Source organism: Hippichthys cyanospilos, chromosome 15 (assembly GCF_059441005.1).
Source record: "Hippichthys cyanospilos isolate Australia breed blue-spotted pipefish chromosome 15, RoL_Hcya_1.0, whole genome shotgun sequence".
NCBI classification, from domain to species: domain Eukaryota; kingdom Metazoa; phylum Chordata; class Actinopteri; order Syngnathiformes; family Syngnathidae; genus Hippichthys; species Hippichthys cyanospilos.
In genome coordinates this window covers 1,287,501-1,307,183 of record NC_142383.1, presented here as the reverse complement: position 1 = coordinate 1,307,183, position 19,683 = coordinate 1,287,501, and the positions used below count along the sequence as shown (strand labels likewise).

General features: G+C 38.3%; 1 protein-coding gene across 4 annotated transcripts in view; it reads right to left on the bottom strand.

Annotated features, from left to right (window-relative positions):
- The window catches only part of ptpa (protein phosphatase 2 phosphatase activator), a 47,447-nt gene that overhangs the window by 20,764 nt on the left and 7,000 nt on the right, over nucleotides 1-19,683 (bottom strand). For all 4 annotated transcript variants that reach the window (XR_015868045.1, XM_088435750.1, XM_088435752.1 and 1 more), the window contains exons 5-8: nucleotides 17,819-17,936; nucleotides 16,263-16,362; nucleotides 11,996-12,120; nucleotides 8,050-8,150 (exon numbers count right to left, since the gene is read on the bottom strand). Coding sequence is in view for 3 of the 4 variants with exons in the window: in XM_088435750.1 (XP_088291876.1) it covers nucleotides 8,050-8,150; nucleotides 11,996-12,120; nucleotides 16,263-16,362; nucleotides 17,819-17,936 (444 nt within the window). In the remaining variant the exon portion in view is untranslated. The remainder of the gene's footprint in view (nucleotides 1-8,049; nucleotides 8,151-11,995; nucleotides 12,121-16,262; nucleotides 16,363-17,818; nucleotides 17,937-19,683) is intronic.

The following is a 19,683-nucleotide window of genomic DNA, read 5'->3' as shown; positions in this document are numbered from 1 at the left end:
TATTTACAAACACAATCACCATTACTTTTATTATTGGATGATAAAAGTGGTATTCATTACATAAGCAATGGGTTTCCACCTTATTCTGCGGAGGTATAAGACTAGTTTTCAGTTTATAGCAATGTTGTGCATGATACCATAGCTTTATTCACTCGCCCAAGACTGTTTGTATGTAGAAAATAGAACACAAAGAGGATTTTTTTTTTTTGCCTAATATTTTGTGCGGATTGTTTGTAAAAAGGGATGTTCAGAACTCGAGATTTCATTGCTTTCTTTCAATATCACCCCGTATTTGGCTTCTTCCATGTTCCCAATTAATACTAGCTTTCCAGTACCGGCTGGAGAAAAGCAGCCCCAGACCCTGATGCCACTACAATGCTTGACAGCAGTGATGGTGTTTCCAGGCTGTTGGGGAGTATGACTTTTATGCCAAGTATAACATTTTATTTTTAGCTGAAAAGTTCAATTTTGGTCTCATCTGACGAAAGCATCTTCTGCATCTGCTGGCTCTATTAGGTAATTATTGGGGAATTTCAAAATGGACATTTGATGTTTTGCTTTGAGAAATGGCTTATGTCTTGCCACACTACCATAAATGCTAGATTTGTGCAGTGTGTGACTAATATTTGCTCTACAGACATATTCCCACATGAAACCTTTGCGGGTGTTAAACAACATAGCAAATATTCCGTGTATTGCTTGTATTGTTAGTTTACTGCACAGAAAGAAAAGGGGGTGAAATGTTTCTCATGTCCTGTTTTTTTTTATTTTTTTTGAAAAAAAAAAAAAAAAACCCAAAAGGTTCTATTCTGTTGCATTTGACCATATTGAGCCACTTGCTAATTTGTCACAAAATATAAAATTCAAGTTTATGTTTTCTTGTCTGAATCTCAGCATGCCCATGACACCAGTCAGGTAAAGCGGTCACGATAAATGGAAGATAATTGAAAGCCTGAAATGTGGCAAAAGGTCAAAAAGCTAAAAGGCGGCTAATACTTTCCTAAGGCACTGGATAGGAGAGGCAAAGACAGGGTGAGAACAGTGATGTTTGAGACATTCGTTAAACATTGTGGAAAGAAATCTGCTAATTAGAAAACTAAGCGCAATGATGCAGTGTATGGTAGACTCAGTTTGTGCGAGCCAGCACAGCAATGACTGACAGGCTTCGTTCACATTTTCTGCTACAAGTCTCTGATACGTTATTGCTGTCAAATGAATGGATGAATGAATGAATAAATAAATACAGACATATAATTGGGCTTAAATTGCACTAAACTTCTAAACTTCGCACCAATTTCCCTCTCATGATCAATAAAATGAGCAAGTCAAGATATTACAGTACTACAAGTAAACGTATTTCTCACACAACTACCTCAGCCTGTGACAGCAGGACGGTTCTTGTTGAAATTGTAAGACGATTGTGTCACCAGAACAAAACACAAAAATGTGTTCTGGAATTATCTCTGTGATGTATGGCTGATCAATGAAAGGTAGTAAGTCAATAGCGTAACTTGGAGGCTACTTCGACACACCAGCAGCATCCTTTCAGAAATGCGAGGAAGGCGGAATAGGTGAAACAGGGAGGAAAAGAACGAGGGAAGTAGGCAGTGTGTCTGCGTGGGAAGAAGGAAAAGGATGGAGCATGCTCTACCAACAACCCTCCCCTCTAATTCCCTGCCCTCCTTTTCCTCCACAAAACAAAAACAAAGTGTACAATTCCTGCTCTGACATGAAACAGAATCCAACTGCTTTTTCCTAAATAACTGTCTGCTTTTTCCTGAATATCTTATTTAGCCATTGAGCTACAAGGTATTTGCACCAACTTCAAATATTATCCTGAATTTTGACATGTTGTCATTCTAAAAGTCAAAATAAGTCAAAAGGCTGAGACAGTGATGGAATACAAATTACATAATGTATTAATTAATGAGCCTTGATAAGAAAGGTAAATGGCATAACTTAACCACAAAACAACATAACGAAAAGGGTCCTCTATACATTATAATCCCCATGTAAAAGACAGCGGGTCTTACTTACCAACGATGCTCGAAAGAAAAAAAATAAACGAAAAAGAAAACTGGCCTAAGTCTGGGTTTCCATTGACGCATTTGCTGGAACAAGAAAGGTTAGTAAACTATGTTAAAATGAACAAAGATTTTTCGTACACATGATCTTTAAGTTGATATATGCATTTGCACTTACTCAAATTGGTTAGGTGTGTTTGCACAATGAGTAATTACATTGTTGTGACCGGTCATAAAACACACCTTTTCATCAACTATTTCACTTTTTATATTTAACTGCAATTTGTAATTTGGACTTCATAAAATTTCATGGATATTTATTTTTTTTCAAATGATTAATTTTTTTAAAGTTTTGACAACATCACATATAATGACAAGTTTTAATGGCTGATGCGGGTTTATTGACTTTTAAAGCTCCGGAAAATAGCCTGTGTAGCCCAGTAATGCGTAAGTGTGTGCATGGGGGCTATGTATTCGAGAGTATGACATCACAGAAGGCGTACGTGTGAAAGTCACGGCCGCCACTGTAAATAAGGATGGTATCATATGGAAGATTGATTAGCATGCCTTAGTTAGAATTACGAGTATGTAATGTGTGTGGTGTATACAGTGGGCCCCCTGTTTATGAGATTAATCCATTCCGCGGTTGGGCTCATAAGGCGAATTTGTCATATGGCAGGCAATCCAAACCTATGTTAATTCGCTAATCCAAGTAAAACCCCAGGTAAAAACATCAAAATTTTATAAACATATTACAAATTGGTACCAAAATAGTATAGTATAGTATAGTATAGTAAGTACTACGTACTAGTATGTATAATATACATGTATAAAATTAAACAACATAATAAATAAACATCATGAATAAAACATATAGAAAAGATGTATTGACCTTTATGTGACGAGCTTGTTATGGCAATAATCCCTAGTGAGGGTAGCCTAGGCTAGGCTATTTTAGCTTTCTTCGTATTTTGAATGTCTCCACCTTTGTTTCCATATAAATAATCTTCTTACTTCTCTCTTTAACATCACTAGCAATCTTGGGACCCATGGCTAACCCATTCAAGTTTGAAATAAGCACTAAAATGCACAATAAATAGTTATTTTAATCAACTGTATATAGCAACACTGCCATCTAATGGTCACAGTTCATCACTACAATTGTCTTAACAATAAAACAAGAACTAGTCAAGGGTATCAGCTACCTGTTCATAAAAACAGGTATTTGACGAGAGTTCTTGTCATTGGCACACAATGTAAGTATTTTAAAAGACGAGAATGTTCATCCATGGCACGCAAAGAGTTAATAACAAACGCACAAAACACACAAAACAAAACAGGAGCTGGATAATTCATATGTTTTATAATTTATGTGTTTTCGCAAATTCAGACGTATGTCACAGAGATTAGTTTTGAGTTACAGATGAAAATATGAATTTTGTACAGTGATGTCCATGTCGAGATTTTGACAAAAACTACCTCTTAAGAGCTCACGTATAATTTCCCAGCAGCCAAAAGGTGGAAATTGTAACAAAGTGTAAGAAAATAAGGGCTTACTAGAATATGGACACCGTTATTAATGTATTTTTTTCTGTCAACCAAGCTAGCGTGTCCATGTGGACATAGCAAGCAATATAAGTCAAAACCATCATGATGTGACACATTAGCAAGGCATCAAACAGAAGCTAGGCGCACGTACAGGCATTTAGAATACCAACACGGCTGTATATTTATGCTACATACTGTATACGCTGCCTTACCTCATGGCAGATCATCAAAGCATCCGAATTTTGTTGAATAATCCAAATTTAATTAATCGTCAGTTCTGAGGTCTCTTTGATGAATGAGTCTATTTCTACGTTTAATTATTACTTTGAGTCAGGTAAAGCAGTTGTCACAATGGCATTCAATGTCTTGATAACATGAGAGCAATTGTCCCTCCCACAGAGAGAACAGCAAGTCAGACGAGTAAGAAATTAGAGAACAAATTAAAAAAAAAAAGTCAACATTTTGAAATGCCTTCTGAAAAATCATGTACCCCAAAAATTTAACTCTTTCAGTGCCAAGCGTTATCGGAAAAGGCAACCCCTGGAGCAGTGGTTCTTAACCTGGGTTCGATCAACTAGGGTTCGACGAGCCGGTCTCAGGGGTTCGGTGGAGCCCCCGCCGCAGAGGTCCACCCCTCATTCTAGTCTGCATTTAGTGGGCACAGTCATTGAAAGCGTCCTGCCCTGAGATTTCCGACTGCTCCGATTTGAGGCTGCTGTTTTATGCAGCAGAGTGAGACCTCCCTATCAGACCGGCTGTATATGTGTCTGAGTGAGACTCCCTGCCAGTCCGCTTTGAGAGCGCTGGGTAAGCAGCAGAGTGAGACCTCCTTCTCAGTCGGGACCACACACCGGAATTAGCCTTTTATCTCCCGAGCGCGTACTTTTGCCTACTGTGTTGGTTTTGTTATTTGAACAAGGTGATATTAATGCACAATTCATTTCGTGCTCCAGTAAAAATAATCATATTTTATTTTTTTACTAAAGAAGGGTTCGGTGAATGAGCATATGAAAATGGTGGGGTTCAGTGCCTCCAACAAGGTTAAGAACCATTGCCCTGGAGTGCCAGACAATTTTTAGCATTTTCACCCATCTTTTAAGGCCGACAGAAGATTGTGTGCTATGTAAATGTAAACGTGGGTGGTCTCATATGAAAGATTGATTTCCATTTCTTATTTCGAATTACAAGTATGTAATTTGTGTGTAGTACATATGGATTTCTTCCCCAATGTGAGCAACACTGCCACCCAATGGCCACAGTTCATCACTACAGTGCTTAATATCAAAATAAACACTATTCAAGAGTGTCAGCTATCCTTTCATATAAAAAAAAAGTATTTGACGAGAATTCTCTTCGGTGGCACACGTATTTTAAAAGATGAGGATTCTCGTCCATGGCACAGAGTTTTATTACACCTAAATAATGTAATGTTTTGATTGCTTCACAATGACATCATGCTCATGATGACATCACATAGGCCTACGTCATTGACAAATCAGTCTTCAACACAGTGAGCTAAAACCACACATTTCCACTGACATGCTTAAAACGAATCAAATATAACTCTTTTATCTACAAAATATGAAACCTGAAGATAAACATACAGTGGTCCCCCGTGTTACAGAGTCCTTGGCTTACATTTTTTTCATGTTGCGATGTGGAATACTGAGTTTTTTCATCCCCTCTTTATGGCATTTTCCTGGTTTTGCGACAAAAACAACTGTCATGGCCCTAGGGGTTTGGCTGTATTTGTGTTGTTTTGAGGCATTTTTAGGTAATTGCACTTATTTTCTGTTGCCGTCAATGCATCCATGCAACGCCTCACTACAATGCTGGTCTGCTATTGGTCGGTGTCTCCTCACGGATATGGTGGTCTCCTACTGGCCGGCCTCACTCGTTTCAAATGGCAGAACGGTAAAGCTTTGTTCTATTGTGAGTGGTTACAAAACCGTATTTAGAGTGCATTTTACTGCTTAAATCAAACTTGAATGGGATAGCCATAGGTCCCAAGATTAGCTAGTGATGTTAAAGAGAGAAGTAAGAAGATGATTTATATGGAAACGATTCTGGAGATAATGAAGAAATACCTAAATAGCCTAGCCTAGGCTACCCTTACTAGGGAATATGGGCATAACAAGCAGCACTCAAAGGTAAATAAATCCTTTCTATATTTTTCATTTATGATGTTTTTTGATTGTATACATTTATATTATATATACGTAGCACTTACTATATACTATTTTGGTACCAATTTTTAATATGTATGTACAATTTTGATGTTTTTACCTGGGGTTCTTAATGCATTAGCTATTTAACTTAAGTTTGCATTGCCCGCTATACGGTGAATTCGCCTTACGAGCCTAGCCGCGGAATGGATTAATCTCATAATACAAAACCAGTTCCCCGCCCTAATGCAATCAGTGCATATTTGTACTGACTCATAATTATTGAATACTGTTGTCTATAATGTAGAGAAAAATCAAATAAAAGCAAAACTGTTGGAGATATAATATCCATGATAAAACATCAAAGCTGTAAGAAAAACACACACAGGTAAACAACGGTAAAGCAAACAGGTGGCAACAGTAAAACAAGTAAACAGATGATGCCTCAGGTAAAGAATTGTAAGCTTAACGGGAAAGTTGTTTTGGGGTTGAGGCCAAATCCCTATTTTGGCCCAATTTCATTGTTGAGATTTCGAACTTCCCCACTTTAAAGCAGGGGTCACCAACCTTTTTGAAACCAAGAGCTACTTCTTTGGTATTGAGTAATACGAAGGGCTACCGGTTTATGTGAAGACCCTGATTGTGTTATTGATTTCTCACAATAATTACATCACAGCTTAATCTCACAGCTGTAGTGAAAATGTTAACAAGTGTCATATGTAATGTACTGTATTTTTCACACTATAAGGCACACCGGATTATAAGGCGCACCATCAATGAATGGCCAAATTTCTAAAAAAAAAAAAAAACACCATATATAAGGCGCACCGGATTATAAGGTGCATATAGAGTTGAAATCACAGTACTGGCTGGGGTTGCATTATGCATCCACTAGATAGAGTTGCGTTATGCAGCCACTAGATGTTGCTTCACTAAAGGGAATGTATTAAAAATCAATCAGCAAAGTCATCAAACTTTATTAATAGAATATAAACTTTATTCATACAATATAAGTGTTGGATGGATATTATACTAAGAAATATTTGTTATTAAAAAAAAATCTGATAAAACAGAGATTGCTTTATTATTAATTGCTATTTAACTACTAAACAGGAGCCGCAGAGCGCAGAATAGACCCAGATGAAACCATGCACTTGTGAGCGCTGCAACCGCAATCCTTTTGATATTCCCTCGGCGTGCATTATATATTTTTGACCAGCTGTTTTGTTATGGAGCACAGAGAAGTTACAAATAAACGAAAGTCAGGGAAATTTAAACGACAAACATGCAACGGTATGAGTTTGGAGCCAAGCCGGGTGAAGGCATGGTGCTGCTGTCTTTTTCATTTTTTCCTTGGCGTGCATTATATATTTTTGACCCGCTATTTCTATGGAGCACAAAGACGTTAGGAATAAATGAAAGTCAAGGAAATTTAAACGACAAACATGCAACGGTAAGGGTTTGGAGCCAAGCGCGGGTGTCGGCTGGCACCGCTGTATTTTTCATTTTTGCCTCGGCGTGCATTATATATTTTTGACCCGCTATTACGATATAGAGCACAAAGAAGTTAGAAATAAACGGACATCAGAGGAATTTAAACGACAAACATGCAACGGTATGAGTGTGGAGCCAAGCAGGGTGAAGGCGTGGCGCTGCTGTCTTTTTAATATTTTTCATTGGCATGCATTATATATTTTCGACCCGCTATTACGATATGGAGCACAAATAAGTTACAAATAAACGAAAGTCAGGGAAATTTAAACGACATATGAGTGTGGTGCCACAGACGCTTAAGTCCTCAAAAAAAAAAAAAAATCGTGTTGGGCCTGCAAATCAAGTGAATTCATTGCGCTAATACTCTCGGGCCAGGTCGGCATATTGTGGCATAAATCTGGCATAAATCTGACATCATGTGCTCGGCCTACAGCACACACATGATGGAGTCAGACTTTTTTGTATTTTTGTTTTAATTGTCTATATTATTTTGAGTGGTAAATGGACTTTCACTTTGAGCGCTTTTCTACCTTAGGTACAAGCTTTACACTAACTAGTCATTTACCTACTGATGACGCAGCATCAGGAGTAACTGGGGGTTCAGTGTCTTGCTCAAGGACACTCAGACATGGTCTTGATGGTCGGGGGATCGAACCCACAGCCTTTTGGCTGGGAGAAGACCACTCTACCACCGAGCCATGCCGCCATGCCAAGTGTTATTTCTATCAATATTGATCGTGTATCTATCGTGATAAATGTACGTGATGTGTTTTCCCAAATGCATATTTGTGCAAATGTAAAACATTTAATCGTCTCACCTCATTAATGAACTTGATGCATTCCAGAAACATGTAGTCTTTATGATGTTCGTTTACAACACACTCGTCAACAAAGTGCCGAGGTTCAAGGCTTGGGTGATCTATGGGAGAAAGAACTGCAATTTAAAAAAATTCGCCATCAATGATGTGACACTGGAATAAACACTGTTGCTTCCAGGGATGTCCAGATCCTAATCACATTATCGGAAATCAGGTCGATCATATCCTTTAACTGATGGAAATCGAGGGAAAAAGATCAGTGTTAGAAAAATATTTTTTTGTATTACTTTTTTTTTTTTTATTGTTTAAATTTTAAGGGCATATATGTGATATGGCAACCTATCTGGAAACAGCAAAATACAGTGTTTATTAATTATTTTACGTTGAATTGATTTAAACTTCTACATCGTCACAAATAGACAAAACTAAATACAGTGGGCCCCTGTGTTACAGGCTTAATCCGTTCCGCGGTTGGGGTCGTAAGACGAATTCACCGTATGGCGGGCAAGCCAAACCTATATTTAGAAGCGTTTAGAACCCCAGGTAAAAACATCAAAATTGTATACATATTAAAACTGGTACCAAATTAGTATAGTAAGAGCTACATATATATAATATAAATGAATACAATCAGAAAACATCATAAATAAAAAACATATAGAAAGGAATTATTTACCTATGAATGCTGCTTGTTATGCCCATATTCCCTAGTAAGTGTTATCTCCAGCATCGTTTCCATAAAAATCATCTTCTTACTTCTCTCTTTAACATCCCTAGCAATCTTGGGACCCATGGCTAACCCTTTCAACTTTGAATTAAGCAGTAAAATGAACTATAAATACGGTTTTATAAACACTCACAATCAGTGTTCCCTCTAAGCTGCGCGCGTGCGAAATTGCGCACTGCTCGCATGTTCTCAGCGCACAAGAAAAGCTATGCTGCGCATAAAACAAAATGCAATATAAACATATTAAGTGATATCTAATATTAGACCTCATCTTATCTGATTAATTAGACCAATAATATTGTTTTCTGTACCATTTTGCATCGTGACAACGAGTGACAAGTGGCCAGCCAATGATACGATAAATTTCACTTACACTATTCATTCAATCAAACGCATGGACAGAAACGTTCCCTGCATATACACCCAGTGCAAGTTAGCTAGAAAGCAGTGCGGAATTAAGAGATGCACATGCTAACCTCTTTTCTTTGCGAAACGAACGAGCAGCGACACATCCACTCATTCAGCGAAAGTAAAAAAGAAGTGCGCTTCTTTTAAGACGGAATGACTGTTGGAGTACAGTATATGCAAATAGAAGAAGAAGCGGTGAAAGTGAGTGAGATTTTTTTTCTTTTTTACAACGTGGCTCGTTTATTGCCATGGGGACAAGTGCTATATACATCACACTGTCATGTCTAAAACACTTATTGCTCAAGATAAAAAAAATAATATTAATTACAAACGTGTTGAAAACAAACAAAAATAGTTGTGATTTGTTAAGCAACATTGTGTGGGTTGAGACTTCTGGCTGCCTGGTTTACTTGTATGCTTGCCCAGGTTCAAATACAATAAATAAAATTTAAAAAAGAATCCACAGGTCTATCTTTGATTCAATAAAATAATAAATGTAATTCCATAGTAGTTCCAAAGCTCTTTAAACAAAAATACTTTAAATAAAAGGTAAACATTACGGTAAAGAAACCGTGTTCTCTAATCTGCGATCAATCTCAACTGCCCCTGTGATGCTGAAGGCTCTTAAAGGGCCAGTATTATGCACCTTTCCCTCTGCCTTAAAGGGGCAGTAACATAAATGTCCATTGGGCAGTGAGACAAAACAACCCACAAACAAATAAATAACTTTCTAGCTCAAAAAAATGAAATTTAAAGTAACTCTGTTAAGTGAAATGCTGTGAATTGGCTCCTACAAACATGACAATCACAGATGCATCGTTCTCCCTTATTGGTCCTGGACAACGCTTTTCACCTCAGCTACCCCTTCATAAACGACGGGATAAGTAACCAAAAGCACATTACTCAGAGCTCCCCTCCTTCCTTGCTCATGAATGAAAAAATGTGAATTATGTGATATCGCTCATTTTAGGAGCATCAAATATGTGCACGTTGACTCACTGTGTGCATGTCAGAAGGTGCTCACCGTGGTACAAAGCCTGCTCAGGGAGTTTGTGTGAATGCTCAGGCGCATTGAAAATTAGAGGGAACATTGCTCACAATCGAACAAAGCTTTCCCGTTCCGCCATTTTGAAACAAATGAGGCTGACCAATAGCAGACCACCATCTCCGTGAGGAGACTCCGACAAATAGCAGACCAGAATTGTAGTGACGCGTTGCAGGGACAGCAACTGAAAAAAGGTGTAATTACCTAAAAACGTCTGCAGATGGAGACAAAACAACACAAATACAGCCAAGCGCCTAGGGTCATGAGTTGTTTTGGGCGCAAATCCGGCTTAATGTCATAAAGAGGGGATGAAAAAACTCAGTATTTCAGGTCGCAACATGAAAATAACGTAAGTCAGGGACGTTGTAACACAAGGGGTCCATTGTAAATTACATTAAAAAAATGGGTATTTTATTTATTGATTCTGTTCTTAATACATTGCCAAAACATCAAATAGGTATTCAGCATGAGCAGATCCACAAAATAAGGTGACTCAGTTGCTTCTATAAGGTTTGATTGATTACACAATATGCAGTGTATTGTGGAGATGTGGTGCTGCTGACCTAACTCAGGACATCATGAGCCAGTGGGCAGAATACTTTGAAGACCTCCTAAATTCCACCGACACGTCTTACTTTACGGAAGGAGAGTCTGGAAACTCCAAAGAGGGTTCTATTATCTCTGGGGCGTAAGTCACCGAGGTGGTCAAGAATACCGTTGGTAGCAAGGCCCCAGGGGGGGTAGATGAAATCCTCTCAGAGTTCCTAAAGGGTCTGGATGTTGAAAGGCTGTTCCGGTTGACACACCTCTACAACAAAGGAGCCAGCTGAAATGGCTCGGGATGCCTCCTGGACGCCTCCCTAGTGAGGTCTTCCAGGCATGTCCCACTGATCGCAGACACTAGAGACACTGTCTCTCGGTTAGTTAGTTTATAGTTCATTCTATTTCATGAACGGATTCACTAGCTAACAGCCAATCAGAGGGATCATTATTGACAGCAACGCCATTTTGTGTACTGCCATCAATGGCTATTTTTACCACATTATATCTTAACAGCAAATTAATCTGGCTCGGTGGTAGAGTGGTTCCAAAACGAGAGATTATGAGTTTGATCCCCTGACCAATGTGACATCGTTTAAGTGTCCTGGATCAAGAACTGAATCCCCAGTTGCTCATGATGCTGTGTAATGAGTAGGTAAGTAGGTAGTCAGTATATAGCTCTTTGAGTACCTAAGGTGCACATACATCTACCAAGTCTATTCTCATTCATTCTTCACAGTTCTAAACATTTACTGTTTACTTAAATTAATTACTGCTAGTAAAACGAGTGTGTGTGTGTGTGTGTGTGTGTGGGGGGGGGGGGGGGGGGGGGGGGGGGTTAGTATATGTGTGCATTTTATTGCATGAACCCATGCCTGTAATTAATGACTTTGCAGCCATGCTGTTGGGGTTTCAAGGTTATGAAAATTATGATTTTGATTAACACTGACCATTTTAAAAATTTTCTTCTTAAGACTGATTTTTTGTGAGTTTGCACTCAGATCAATTGTATACTTATTCTTTAATTATGTAAACATCTTAGCTAAGAGTATCAAGGGATGTAAGGAAAGAATAACAAGTGCCTAACAGTCCAGCTACAGAATTCCTGTTTGAAGCTATTAACTGTTCATATAAATAAAATAAACAAAAAGACATTTTTTTTAGGTTGACCCGAGGAAAATGCAATATTTTTTTAGTTATAATATAATAGTTAAAAATCTTGATACCAACAAATTGTGAACTCCCCCAAATGAATGGTAGAAACTGGAAGTCATCAAGGCCCCATACGCCTTGGCTTCCAGCTGGTTCCATTCTGTAGGTCCTCTGAAGTATGCGCATCACTGAGAGATACCTAATAAAAAAGATAGGAAAATTGGTCAAGATTTGACCGGATGAAGTTGATAAAATGGGAGAAAGGCAATAACATAAAGCTTTGTAATGCTTCTGACCACCCCCAAAAAAACAGATTTCTGTTTTTTAAACAAAACAACCGCAACAAGAACAACAAAAAATAAGCAATCAGAAACTATGCTTTTGGTTTATTGTGTCAAACAGAATAAACTTAAGACTTAAAAAAAAGTGATTAATTGAGACAGGAAAAAAGACCGTCAAAAAAATAAAGATTTAAAACTGTAAATGTCTTCATAGTGTGGGCTTCCTATTATTCTCTAAAAGCTGACATTTATTTTACTTAAACATCTTAAATTAAACATCTTACATTTTTTTGCTGATCTGACAGTCGACTGCCCCCCTCCCTTTCCTTCATCGTCAGTCCAATATTTTTTTCATGGCAAAAATTGTAATCCTCAGTCCGTCAGACTACTCCCGGTCATTGTGAGCTTCCTACATCAACTCGCTAAATAGCCCCCCCCCCCCAATAAAAACTTTTTTAAACTCTGTTGTTCTATTAACACATTACACTAATGTAATCTGTCTGTAATTATAGGATTGGAGTGACCTTAAATTTCGTAGTAGTAATTTGAAAAATATAAATTTAGCAACTTCAGTAAGCCAACGAGTCAAAACAAACCAAGCCGCTTCACAGTAAGCTGCAATAAAACCTCACGTCTACTGAATTGCATGTGTGCTGAAAGGACTAGACTGCAATTAACATTCATTGTCCACTGGGAGGAATCATCCTGCTTTACATCAGTGGTTATCAACCTTTTTTCAGTGATGTATCCCCTGTTAAATATGTTTTCGTCAGTGGCGGTCAGTGCGTTTCACACTTAGGCCTTCAGTGATTCGACCCTTCAGAAGCATTCCTGGGCTATACAGGCTATTTTCCGGCGCATTTAAACAACTATAAACCTAAAATAATAAATAAAATAAATAAATAAATAATAATTTAAAGTTATTTGTCCACAAAGTTTTATGAAGTCCACCAGAAGCATACAAGTTTTAACAAGATCATATGCACGATCATTTTCTTTCTTTAACACTAATGGAATATGAAAAAAATGAAATTACAAAAAAATATAAAAAATGAAAAAAACTTTGCTGGCCCTGCAATTTATCACTGGTTTTCATCCAAGTACCCCTTAATCAGTGCAAAGCATTTTTGAGTTTAAAAAAAAAAAAAAGAAAACTTAAAACATTCCATCAGTGTTTGAGTTATTCAACTTTAGAACCCTTTGAACTTAAAAGAATAATCAACATAAAGTGTCCTCTTTTGGATCAGGGAAGAGATCTGTTATCAAAAAGAAAATAGTAAATTAATAATAAATATTTGTCCAGAGTAAATAATCAACATAAGGTGTCAGACCTGTTCTCAAAAAGAAATGATTATATAATAAATATTTGTCCACAGAAAATTATTCAATTAAAGCGTGCTCTTTTGGGATCATAGTAAAAAATAAATCATTAACAGGTGAGTGTTGGCACGTGCCAAGTTGGGTCGAACCATTCTAGTATAGGGGAATATCTGGGTTTTAAAAATAATGAAATTTAATAAGCTACAGAACATAAAATTTATTTTATGAACTTATATTTTCCTGAAACATTAAATTAACTCATTTTATAACAACTTATTTTTAAAGGATTTTTGCATGTTTGTTAGTTTGTTTTATTTAAAATCTTGAGAACCGCCTCGAGTTCCTTCAAGTACCCCAAGGTACCCGTACCCCCATTTGAGAACCACTGCTTTACATAATATATAATCTGTGCGGGATGTTCAAGCCATTCAATTTTAACCACTTGAGCAACCATTACAGGTTCCATTAAAAAAATGTCACATGTTGAAATTTTATATTTTCACATCAACTAGAAGAAAGGTATTGCTGAGTTTGAATTTACTAAACAATAACTTTCATTAGAGAATTTAAAAACAGAGTGAGCTTGTCACTTTGATATTTGCCCTTTGTCACTAGAACGATATCACTTCTTTGCCTGCAGAAAGGCATCACAGAATGCTTTGCTCAACTATCGGCAAGTATTAAGTAAATGACATTTAAAAAGTGAAATAACACAAATAATCACTTAACGCTTAATTCTAAGTATTTTAATATGTTAGTCTGTCCAAAATCCAGCTGAGCAAGACTGTTTACAGCATGCATTTTGGTTCATGAAACCATGAATCAGTCATGCTGGCTGTGTTAAATCTGTGAATGAGTAGTGTACTGAACCAGGGCAGTTTATTCACCTAACTGGACATACGTCACTTCTTGGTGGTGGCATTATGTGATTATAATCTCAAAGACTATTAAGCAATTCCAGTTCATAGCCAATGGAAGCAAGCATCATGACAAACAAAAATGATTGGCTCGTATTTCCGTCAGCAAAGGTGGGCGTCGGACTGACGGGCATCTGAAGAAATGTCTCTTGAAAATTACAATGACAGATGAAAAACACTTCCTAAAGTTCTTTTTCTGGTTTGTTAGTTCGTTGGCAAAATGAGCAACTGGTGGCAACGGAGAGACTGACTGCCCACTTCTGGTAGCTCTTACCGCCTCTACACTGCCCTCATACCGCTTGTGCAAGTGTAAATACATGCCTATATTATCCAAGTTTTTTTTTTCCCTTTTTTTTTTTTTTTTAACTTGTTTTCAGTCCAGGGTTTTGGCAGGAGAGATTTTGCACCAAGTTGGTCAAGTAAACAGCAACGTTTCAATCAATACCAAAATTCCCCAAAAATAAGAGACTTTTTTTCCCCAAAACTGAAGAGCCTAGCATGGGTGCGTCCTATCAACGATAATTTAAAAATTAAGATTTTTTAAAAATTGATCTGTCAGCCACATAAGCCGAGTTTAGACCTACACATGTGCATTTTTGTATTGGTCGTATTTGTCCTTACAATTATTTCCGTAACAGGACAAGCTAAAGGGTGGATGTTAGTTGGCTGTTGAGCAGCCAGTGCGAGTTGCAGCTAACGGCAGCTTGTGTTAGCTGAGATGGTAACGGCATTATTTTCAAGAAAAGTAAGGAGCAGACTGAACCAACGTCCAAGTCCATTATTGTTCACACACAGGAATATTGAAAATGGAGAGGATCACTGAAAAGGTATGATGTCTCCATCTGAGTCAATTAAAAGTGCACTGGTTAGAGAACATGAAAATCTATTCTATTTGATTTGTTTATTAATAGTGGTCTTTTGGCATAGATTGTACACACACAATGATAAAATTGGTGGACAATGAATGTTGCACAACTTTGAGTATTTATGGCGAAGAGAACTAGAGCCGCGTCACAAGGACAAGGAAAAACAACTGCTGCTAGTACATTCAAACCCATATAGGTGAGGCATTCACTGACTGCTCACAATGTGGGAAATCTGGAATACACGTGTTCACATATAAACACTAGAAAATATAAGGAATTTACAAAGATAAGATTTATTCTGTTTTGCTATTGTTTTTACATTGTTGCCAAAGCGGTGCATCCTATACAATGTATCATGGAAAATACCGGAGGTTTACCCTAAATTTAAGGGTGCGTCCTATACACGAGTGCGTCCTATAAAACACCTAAATTTGGCTCCTTTATTCCCTCTGCTGGTAAAGGCTCCAACACCCCACAACCTTCGTGCGATAACCGGTCAAGGTGATGGAAAGTTGGATGTTTCATGGTTAAACTGCTTTCGATTGACTTCATTCATGAAGGCGGTGTGGTAGCCATGCGGTGAGGGAATCAGCTTCAGTCAACGTGAACGTCACGTTTCACTTCCTGGCTTGAAATGTTGGTACCAAAAAAAACCCCCTCATATTTCATAAGAACTTAAAGCACCAACGTACCAATCGTATGCAGTATGTATGCATGTATTTGCGAGCATAAATTTTATCGCATGATATGGGCCGTTTAATGACAATAAATGCTCCATCTACTCACTTACCGGTTAATTTTAAATTAACTAATCAAATAATTAGATCCTAAACCGAAAACCAAAGTAAATGTGAATCGAATTGGGCTTTGAAGATTCGAATACGTTTAGAAAATTTGACTCAATACCCCCTAGCCCTAGAATAAACTAATATCACCAAATCCACAGTAATCACTTACTTGTGAAAAACTTTGAAAACAATAGCCAGCTGATCATCTACTTTAAGAGCTCCAACCTTACACAGACAGCAGAGGAATGCAGCAAAAGCGGCTTCATGTCCTGAAATGGAAAAAGCATGAAGTGAAATCTGATCAGAAATCATGTATGTGCAGTTTCACTCGTTGAACGAAATGAAATATACAACTGAGAAATAACTTACAAATAAATCAACCAATAAATTGTAATATACAGTAAATGGAGAAAGAAATAGTGGACCTCCAGTTATGCATGAGTACAACTCATGCTGAGAACTGTTTCGTGATTCCACTGCATGCGCCTCCGCTGCGGTGCGCTGTGCTGCAGTCCGTCAACTTTATGCAAAAATCTGGTCTGCCGCCGTCTGCCGTGGTCAATTCCACAGTTCAGAAAGCACAAAAACAGGAAAAAAAAAACGTGGTCTACATCCGGATACAAAGGTATAATTGTGCTCTCCTTTGCTGACAGATTGGATGAAGCCAAAAGCGACTGCTTCTCCTTGTCGGTCCTATTGCCATCGAGACAAAGGAGCAAACTCTTTCCTCCTGTTAATTGGCACTAATGTGTGTACAAATATATATTACTGTTTGAGTCACGATTCAATTAATTCACTTAAAAGTGTATGTACTCACCCATTGTAAATGAAGCATGAGTAACATATTTAGTATATATTGTGTTTTCATTTATTCACATTTGTTTTCTGTTTAGAATTCATATGTTAGAAGTTAGTGCGTTTGATTGATGTGCTTGCAAGAGAGGAGGGAGAGTGCAAAATTAGCGCTGAAAGAAAAAAAACACAAGATTCGACCTCTGGTTCTGTCGTTTTATGGTGTTTTAGCATGGCTTCACAGTGAATGGGACCCATATACAGTCGCCTTCAGAGACCCGAGAAGCCCTTTTTAAGGCTTATGCAATGAAGTGTTATCCAAGCAAACGGAGCTTGGTTTATTTGCGGAAGTTTAGAAAAAAAAAAATTCCCCCTCAATCGACCGAGTTGATGCTTCCTGGGCATGCGTAGTTTGACTTCCCAAGGAATGTGTGACACTGCACGGCACATCGCGGCGGACTGCAGACGCACGCAGTGGTCGTGCGGGGTCATTCGGATGTGGACCGCATGCAGTGGAATCGCTGTTACTTGCTTTTTCAGTTTTTGTGCTTTTTCTGTACCACTAAAGCCTTGCTACTAAAATAGTACTGCTTTGGTGCCATCTTGTGGCATTTTTGTGACAAGAAACTATGTTTGAGTGACGCGAAGAGCATTAATTTGACAGATCAAAGTCCTTTCTAAGATATTATCGCTTTGAAATGGGAATCTACATACAATTATTAACCATTTTGAGAAGGTTTGAGGCATCAATTACTTGTGGCATTTCATTCTTTGCAGCAGGACCCTATATCCAGTGCACCGCAGCATTATACAATTGTAGTAGCATACTGTACATGTGCACAATTGTATTACGTTTCAGCCCTATCATTTGTGCAAATTAGGGACTTTTTATTTTTTCCCCAGAGCAATGGAAAAAAAGTAATAGTAAAATACCTGTCCCATAGTCTATCCTGGTGGAGTTCCCCACAGACTCTTTCAGGTAGACGGCTATCTCTGAAACTGCGGCTTGTTTGTCAGCAGGTAGCACCGCTGACACTAAGGCTTCTGCTTCCTACAAACAGCAACATTAATTGCAACAGCAACATTATTTGCAAATAACAAAAGACACTGAGCATCAGAGTAGGTCAATATTGTGCTGTGTGAACTGAATGGCTGACTTTTCATGTAAATGTTCTTAGCCTTGTCGAGCTTCCATAATTTAAAAGTTCTCTGCTAAAACGACTTGCTGCATTGAAACTTGCGGCTCTATTGTTGTGCCGAGGCACAGGTCCGGTGCACTGTGTAGTCTAAATTTTGATAAGTTGCTATACTGCGTGTGGTAGAAATGGGCATAACAGGGCATTTGTGCCACTGTACGTTATGGTGGGACGGAACCAGCTGGGTCGCGCCCAATCTGAGCACTATCCCTCATTTGATTTAGGTTCAAGATGTTGGAAGCACACATCAAGGTCACCGTTGTGCTTGTAGTAGTCGGTCTGTGCATGACACACTGGTGCATGTTAGACAGCTGTATCCTATTGTGAATGATGTATGTGCATGTGATGTGTGCATTCATTGAAGACATTCATTGAAACTCCAACCGTCAGAAGATGTAACAAACCCCCCAAATACGGCATGCCATTGACACATTTCTGAAATAATAATTATAAATCGTTTCATTAACCGATTAATAAAGATTGGAAAATTAGCACCAAGGAACTGTCACGTTCTGCCTGGGTTATGTTCGGCTATGGATTTTTGTTGTAGAGATTTTGGGTTGTTTAGCCATTTAGTTTCTATAGTTTCTTCCCCGCGTCTGCCTCGCCTCCCTGCCTCATTAGTTTGATCTTATCCACCTGCCTGTTTACCTGCCCTCCTTCTCCTCGAGTCAGCTTCCCCTGCCTTTTGTCTCTCCCCCAGCTGTGTCGTGTCTTCTCGTTAAGTGTGTAGTCTATTTAAGTTCCCAGTTTGCATTTGCTTCTTGTCGGGTCATTGTCTATTTTCTGCGCTGCCTGGTCCTTGTTGCATATCTTTCCCGTGCTGCCTCCCGTTCCTTGTTGCCCCAGTAAGTTGAGTTTAGCGTTTTTGGTTGTACTTTGTATTTTTGGTCCATTGCGACCCTACTTTTGTTTGTTATTAAATATCCTCCTTTGAGCTTCATCCCAGTCTGTCCTGCGTCCTTTTGGTTCCACCTTTCCCACATTCCACATTGCCTCAAGTCGCCATGCCCCACCGTGACAGGAACAAGTCCTGCCACATTTGCTGAAACATCCTGTGGGATGTGGTAGGTCTACCATTCAATAATTCATGCTGAACTAGAATTGGACTGGTATGAAATTTATTTAAAACACACCCATTTTTCAAGTGGAGTCCACCACTATCTCCGACCAAATTACCAGTGCATGAGGGACGTAGAAACCATTTGTGCGCTGATCTGGCCAAATGGGTGAACCGTGAGCCCAAACTTGGTAGACTGGAACAGCGTTGGCAGCAAAATGAGGATGCACACATTGGTTTTACACCAAACGCACAGACATCAGTTTACCAGAGTGCCCTTGATTTCTGTCGTTCAATTAATCTTGAACATGGCTGTTGAAAATTGCATAGTCACACGAATCAAATTGCATGTATGACATTCGTACAGATCTACATTTTAGACTTAACTGATATAAGGTTGATTATATTACAGATTAATTGCATTAAGAAACAAAAAAAGCAGATCTGTGCTGCTTTGTTCATTTTCAGCCGCTTTCAAATCTGATTTTTCCACACTGCAAGCTGTTTCAGAAAAGTTCTGAGTGATCTTTCCAAATTCACAG